Source organism: Gopherus flavomarginatus, chromosome 5, assembly GCF_025201925.1.
Source record: "Gopherus flavomarginatus isolate rGopFla2 chromosome 5, rGopFla2.mat.asm, whole genome shotgun sequence".
NCBI classification, from domain to species: domain Eukaryota; kingdom Metazoa; phylum Chordata; order Testudines; family Testudinidae; genus Gopherus; species Gopherus flavomarginatus.
This window is the reverse complement of record NC_066621.1, coordinates 149486238-149494170: the sequence shown is the minus strand read 5'-3', so window position 1 is coordinate 149494170 and position 7933 is coordinate 149486238. Positions and strand designations below refer to the sequence as shown.

The 7933-nt window shown below is 47.1% G+C and overlaps 1 protein-coding gene across 1 annotated transcript in view; it reads right to left on the bottom strand.

Moving 5' to 3' along the window:
• Positions 1-597: 597 nt before the first annotated feature.
• Positions 598-7933, bottom strand: part of ARMH4 (armadillo like helical domain containing 4) — a 138723-nt gene continuing 131387 nt past the window's right edge. The window contains exons 7-8 of the mRNA XM_050952552.1: positions 5877-6011; positions 598-5646 (exon numbers count right to left, since the gene is read on the bottom strand). Coding sequence (XP_050808509.1) covers positions 5578-5646; positions 5877-6011 — 204 coding nt within the window. The 3' untranslated portion in view covers positions 598-5577. The remainder of the gene's footprint in view (positions 5647-5876; positions 6012-7933) is intronic.

The window sequence follows — 7933 nt, the reverse complement described above, 5'->3', positions numbered from 1 at the left end:
GCTTTTGCTAGAATAAAATTCCTAACCAGGCATCCGCGAGTAACAGAAGCAAGCTACCTGCCTCGTGCCAAGCAAAGGGACCGTTGCACTGTGGTTACGACTGGGCTGACACTTTCATGATACATCCCTATTTTCAGAGGCTGACAGTCCACTGTTGCAATGTAGGGCCAAAAACAAGTGCGGTTGTTATATTTTTTAAAAAGAGGTTTTAAAAAAAACCAGAAGTGATTTATTTTAATACATAAAATAAATCAAGAAAGCCTTAAGAGATGGGAGGTTTCAGGTTACACAGGGTGACCAGACGTCCTCATATTCAGGGCTTTGTCTTATAAAGGCACCTATTACCTTGTACCCCGTCCTGATTTTTCACACTTGCTATCTGGGCACCCTACTCCTGACAGGACACGATTCCCACCCAGCCTGCATCCCGATTATTTCAAGCGGATTTGTCTAGCTACTGGTGGGAACCCCAGGCTGCTGTCTGGGAAATAATTTTAAAATCCTCTGAAGTCTTTCCACTGTCTGCCTTTGGATCAGGCCTTAAATGGATACGCAGTTAAATGGTGCGTGCATACCGAGGGCCAGCTCCAATTTTCACTGGCAGCCTAACAATGGGCCTGGCCATTGTCTCTACTTGTCTGTGCAGAGCGGGAGCTGGATCGGAAGATCCAGGTTGCAGCTGGATTTTGTGGCATGCTCTTCATCAGAGGAGAGGCTCTCCAAGCAGTTGTCTATACCAGTGCTGCTAGAATCTGCATTATGTTGTGCTGCATGCCTGCAGCCCTCCTGAGAGGATGGTTTTGCCCAGAGAGTGCATGCCTGGCTAGTGACAGCCCCATTCCTGGGAGAGTCATGATGTCGAGGGGGCCCAGAACAAAAGCATGGCTGATGTCTGTGGATGTTCCTGCATCTGCCGGACTGGGGCTTTCCCTTCAAATGCTATGGGAAGCTATGCCACCTGCCTCCTCGCCAGCACCCTGCGGGGCAGATTAGCTGGAAACTCTGAGCCTCATTCAAAGCCCTTTGATGTCAATGGGTGTCTTTCCATTGACTTCATCGGGCTTTGGATCAGGTCCTCTTGAGTGTCACCTGACAGTTTTGCAGGTCCTCTGCTGCTTCCCACAGGATTTTTCCACAAGAGGATGCACCCGGGCCCCTAGATGGACCACAATGGCAGACATTGAACATGACCAGGAAGTGTAGTGCATCTCAGCGATCCTGGAATTTCCTGCTGCGGCAGCTCATGTCGCACCATAAGCAGGGGCGCTGCAACAATTTGTATAGTGGGCGTGCTGAGAGGCATGGAACCAAACTGCAAACCCTCGATGTAATGGAAACCACTTCAAGCCAGGGAGTGCTGCAGCACCTCCCGCATGCCTAGTTCCTGCACCTAAGTGCTATTTAACCAGTGGGACGTTTGCATTTATCTGTCAGACCCTACTTCAGGCACAGCTGGTACAGCCCTGTGGTTAGCACACATGCCTGGCAAGGGTGGACTGAATAAAATCCGTGATATTACCGAGCTGTTCTTGGCTGTCAAACACACCATGACAGACAAGAAGGGAGAAATGCAGCTGTTTCATTTAAATGCGGCTTCATCGTTTCCACAGGCAGCCTTCCTTTTAATTTCTTATGAATTTAATGACGGTGGGGGAAAAAGAGAAATGGTTGAGCGTACAAAGTTAGCACTTCCCAAACTATGGCTTTATTAGAACAGTGAAAGGCTGGGGTGGCTCACTAGCAGCTTTTCCAATCCAGCAAGCTGACATCCCCATCCGAGGGGCCCTGGCCTCCTTTCAGTGCGGCCACTCCTAGCACTGGGTTCCCCCCACCCCCACCCTTCCTCTTTTCCTGCTCAGTCAACACAAGCTAGACATCTACTGCACAGAGCCCACACTGCTCTTACCCCGTGTGAACAATCACTAGCAGGAGCACAATGCAGAGGCTGTCATTGCAGAAAGCCCTGCTGATTCCCAGCCTTTTGGGTCTCACTGAGCCATCCCGAGTCCTCTGATTCTCATCTGCCCCAGCAGCTCGTCTTCCCACTACCAGCTCAGAGCTGTCTTCCAGGGCATCGCCCCTGGCAAAGAGCCCAGTGAGACCAGTTACTAACCTTGCTGCTCCTAAGTCAGTTACGCTCACTCCTGCAGAATGGTTCATGCCCTTAGCCCATACATTCTTCCTGCGCCTCCACCTTTAAGATGGAAGAACAGTTTGAACAAATATCCCGCCGTTGCCTGTATAGTCTCTTGTTCCCAGCCTGCTAAAAGCTGATTCTTGCTGAGACAACAGTAATTAAGCTGAGCTGGGATGAAAGTCACTCTGCTGAAGGCTTCGCTTCCACAATCAGACCTGGCCACAAGCCCTGCCACCTCCTCAAAGAGTCCAAAGGAAAAGACTTCCCTGTTACCAGATGCCTCAGCTGGAACAGGTAGTTAAGTCAAAGCTCCTCATTTTGTTAGTGTAGCAACGTCCCAAAACCATTTCCCCTCCTCCAAGCAACTTCAGAGAGAGAGAGAGAGAAGAAAAGAGTGGGCATTCATTTCAAGAGGAAATGCTTCTCCTAGCTAGGACTGATCCTGAGCTCTGAGGGAAAGAGGCTTTAACCATTTGTTATAAGAACAAACAACCCTGCCGCTGGATTTAAACTGTATTTAAATAATTGCTATATGTTTCCCGGATGGATTTAGGCAGGATACTTGAGATCCAGACCTCATGGACAGAGACACCTGGGAGCACCAGTGAGCGGCAGAGTAGCAAGTGGCAACAGAACAAACAGGTGATTGCTGCCAGGAGACCTGGGACTGCCTAGCAAGGCAGGAAGACCAAAGACCCGGGGGTGGAAGACAAGAGTCTATCTGGAGTGCTGGGAGGGAAAGTCTGTCCCAGGGGGTGCTTGAAGGAAGACACGCTCCAGGGGGACCCCAACATTTTGTTGGAACTGGCTCTGTTTAGCCTTAGTCCACCTCTATTTTCCGTGTGTTCGTTGAGAAATCCCTGACTCACCATGCAGAGTTGTCAGATTGGAAGACTCATCAATAGGTGCATTTCAAATCCTGCTGGTCCCTTCTTTCACACTCAAGGGAAACTGCCATAACACGGAAAGAGCTACTGCAAAGTACTTCGGTTTGGCTGAGCAAACTCCATTGCTTGTTATTAAACATCACATTTGTGCATGACATTCTGCAGATCGCTGACCTTCCGTTTCCAGCGGGAGAGCTCTCACTATCCCAGAGAAGGAATCCCATTTTTCTGATTCGCACTGTATACGCTGGTTGGTATGTGGGCTGTTTCCTGCACAGTCAGCAGCCAGTCCAATTTTCAAAGCACAAACCTCAGCTTTGCACACACAATCACGTGCCCATGCAGTGTTTGATCACTATCGTCTGTGCATGCCAACAATAGAATTTACACACTCAAATGTTACCGGCCCCCGCAGGGTGGAGGGTATAGGCAGGGTGACAGAGCAGAAGTGAGGCCTCCCTGTACCTCTGACTTCTGTATCATCCTCATTGGCGTAACTTACAGGGCTTTGCTAATGTCGCATCTTGGCAATTAGCCAGCCCTTTTCACCTTTACAAAGAATTCAATCATACTCTGTCTATTCAACCACGTCTCTCGTACTTTTTTCAAAGATTTAGAGGGATCGATCTAGATAAATGAGCAGCCTCCTGACCTTACCTGACTCATCTTGTGTCCTCGACTTGTAGCAGCTTAAATCAAGGTTCCCTCTAATAGGGGCAATTTCCAATTTGGGAATAAGGATTTTTGCATACATGCAATATGGATGCAGAATGAAATAGCCATCTCACGGCACACCAGAGCAGAGGAAATGAGGGGCATTTTTAAAAACGCAACAACAAAACATGGCACATATTCTGGGTTGAAACAACCAGCCAATCAACCAGCTCAGCAGCAATGCCCCTTCTTTCCTGTTCAGTTCCAGAAACATGTTTTGCTAATTCACTGTGTTATTTTGCGATCAACTGTACATGTTGATGCTGCTCACGCTTGCTGATGAAATGACCAGTAAGGACACTTTCCTCCAGCCTCAGCCACCTGTGGCCGCATGTACTACAGCCTTGATTGCCTTTCCACCTATGGCCACACACACCCCATCCTAACAACTTCCTAATCTATGGCTGCCTTCACTCCTGCCTCAGCTGCCTTCTGGCCTGTGACCCCATGTTCCCAATCTGACCCCATTCCACCCACAACCACACATGCTGCAGCCCTGACTACCTTTCCTTTTGGCCATATGTATCCCAGCCTTGACCTCCTTCTCCACTGATGGGGCCTTTTGCTATCTATAACCAGCCGCACCCCAGCCATGACTGCCTAGCCATCTACAGTCACATGCACGGCAGCCTTGTGCTGGCACAACTTCTAAACCTGATCTGAATCTGGTCCAAAAAAATCTGTCAGCCACAGGTGAGGTCCTCTTCAGCACTCAAGAGGAGAGCTCCTTTTGCATGAACCAGGAGCCTGTGCTTCGTTTGCCTTCTGTACTGCATCCCACACACCACCTGCTTTCCTGATCAATCAGACGACAGGACACAGCCACAGCATTCTGCACCTTCCATGGTGCAGAGGGCCACAGGTGTTTGTGACGCTTATAAGAGTTAGTTACCAATTGTGAAAAGAGACCGACGCTCGATTATTATTTCTCTAGCATCGCTAAGAGGGCAGAGCTCCGCTTGATAGATGAACCACGCCAAACAAATAATCAGACAAGCCCCTTAAGATGAAAATTCTCTAGCCTGCTATTCCCATTTCTTTTGCCTGCTTGATATTCCAGCGGCACACTGAATAAAAGCTAAGAGATTCATGCAAAGAGCATCTTAGCATTTGTCAATGTGCGGGCGGTGGCATTTGTTGTGCTGTTATAATGCTGATGAAAACTGCACTGAATATTTAGGCTATGAATTGTGTTTTGTTGTCATTTCCATATGTTTTCCCTAAACATGGAACACAGTTAAAAGGAGGATTTTTTAAAAGGACAAGGGAAATTGGGGCAAGGAATGTACAAATGAGTCTATTATTATGTCTATAATTGGACTGTACTTGGGCGTCTCCCTGTTGACAAGGGAAGGGGTTCAAGTGTGTAGTTTGTTAATTAAGCAGAACAGCTAATTTTAGCACTGACAAACTCTAGTAAACTCCGGTAATATAACATCTACAGTTAACTAATTGGACAGAAGTCATTCTCGGTGAAGGTGCCCATCCTGAAATTAGGTGACAGCAATAATTATGATTAGTTACCATCAGCTGGAACAAAAATATTACACTGTGATCAAAACAAAGTCATCATCCATTAGTATCGGCTCCAGCTGTAACAATACGTATTCTGCATTTCAATGAGGTGCACTGTGTGAATGTGTAATCTCACTACTGTGTAAAAACAAACATCATTGCGCATTACATTTAGAATACAACATGCCTGTTTTGCCAGGATGTAAAAACCGCTACACAGTGGCACGTGGTGGCTGATAGCAGTGATGCAGCACAAACGCCTTCCTTCTTCTCCCCTTGCCCTCGAAAAAGTCATTGGAAATCACAACGGCTCCGCAGTCAGGTTCAAAATTCATCTTCAGAGCTATCAGCTAAGAGCATTACTCGATCCTGCATGCTGTTAAATTCCCTCTGCTAAGGAAAAGGAAAGAAACATTGCACAGATTCAATTACAGGGGCAAAACCTTTCAATTCCTTCACCCGCCCTCCCCCACTATAATGAACATAATCTAGAGCAGTGGTCCAGTCCAACCCAAACACACAAAGATGCTCCACAATTAGCTTGTGTTTACTCTATGAACCAGAAATAGGAACAGGAGAGTGGTCAGGAGAGCAGATCTGGGTTTTCTTTACATGTGCTGTACCTTTCTTTTATGCCTTTTGGAGCCGTTTCTCCTTCGGCGATTCATGATCTTAATGCTGTAGAGCGCTCCCAGGATAAACAGGGCTCCAGCTATACCAACCCCCACAGGGACCAGCATCCCAGACATGTATCCCGCCTACATGAAAAGGAGACAATCATAGCAATACTAAAGAGGCAAGCAATTCAAGGTGGTCCTTTTTCTACTAGTGTAGACCGCAGTATATTTCTATGCTTCATTTTACAGTATGTTCCCAAATGCAACCACCCCTGAAAAAAGTGGGAAAGGCTCAGAACTATTTATAACACCACCTCGCTCTTACATCGTGCTTTTCATCAGTAGCTCTCCAAGAGCTTTATAGGAGCGGTATCATTATCCCTTTTAAAATGCATGGAGACACAACAAAATAAATGGTCTAGCCTTCAGATATACAGGTTTATCAGCCTTGGTTTTTGCATAAGAACATAGGAGCTGACAGATTGGATCAGATCCGAGATCCTTCTACTCCAGTTCCTGATTCTAATAGTAACCAGAGCCAGCTGCTTCAGAGGAGAGTGTAAGAATGCTGCAGAAGGCAGATATAGGAAAATCAGCCCTCCACATCAGTTTTTAGTGAAAGCAAGATAATTTGCTATACTGCCTAAGATGAGTCTCTTTGCATGATACCTGGCCTATTGAGGTGTTTGTACTGTGTTCAGCACTGCAGGGTCTGAAGATTAGGGACAGACTAAATGAGTTTCAGACAACATCAATCCCCTCACGTGTTTTAAATCCCTGCCTGAGCCAAACCTCTAAAGGGTCAAGTTCCATTAAAAACTCACACTGAAGGCCTTTGGGTAGAGGGTGACGTTAGCCCTGGCTGAGTGCAGCCACGTATGCACTCATGGAGTCATACTGGCATACGTGGCTGCTACTCCACTGACATCATCGCGTACAGCAGTGTGAATCTGCCCCTTGCCTTTTTAAGGCTGGCTGGAGTTTAGAGTTGGACTGACTCTTCGCTCAGTCCCAGCCTGTAACCAACTTTGCTCCAATGGCTGCACAGGGACAGTCGTCGCAATGAAAAACGCAGGATTTGACAAGAGTTACCACAGTTCCGTACTCTTAAGAAAGGAAATAAACGAGGCACTGGATTGCAAATGCTGTGGGCCGATTGCGCAGTGTCACTGCTACCAGGTGACTGAGTGGGGGAGAGAAAAAAGCCTGTGTGTTGTATGTCTATAACTAATTGTGTGCCTAGACGGGCATGACAGCAGTCCCATTGCATGTTGAACACCACACCCCTGAAATGAGGTGTGCCTAAATCAGAGCACAGAAATAAAAGGGTCTGGGCTTATGTGAACTCAGAGTAGGGAACAACTGGCCAGGAGCTTCAGTTCTCTTATGGAACCACGGCCATTTCTTTGCACTCCCTGGTGCGTGGTTAATTGTGCGCTGCCGTGTGCTTAAAATGCATTTTTTGAAACTGTAGTCCCACTCAGCCAAGGCTAACGTCACCCTCCACCCAAAGGCCTTCTGTCCCACTTATCTGCCAGGGTGGGTCTGTGCCTGTGTGCGCGCACATGCGCGTGTGTGAGGAATAGCTGTTGGACAAGGATGTCGGGGGATGTGAGTGCACACGAGTGTGTGGAGTGGCTGTCGTGCAAACATATGGCTGAAGAGAATAATGGTCATCCTCCATTTTGGAAGGCGGGGTTCTGGACTGCAGAGAGCAAGACACACTGGCTTGATGCAGGCGCTCACTGCTGGGCTAATACCTCTGTACAAATAATTAGGCTGTTAAATACAAGCTCTCCATTCTGTAATAAGGAGAACACCACATCGATGGGGGCCATATTGGCATCGGCAGGGAGTCTCTGCACTGCCTACGAAAGATGGACAAACAATGGATTTTTCAGTTTGCTGGAAATCCTGGGGAGAAAAATTGTTTCAGGTCAACCCAAAATTGAACATTTTCAAAATTTAGGACCAATCAAAAGGTCAGGAAAAAATGCTTCAACTAGAGTGTTTTGTTTTGATTTCAAGTCTCCCCACCTTGTTTTAAAAATAAAATTGAAGGT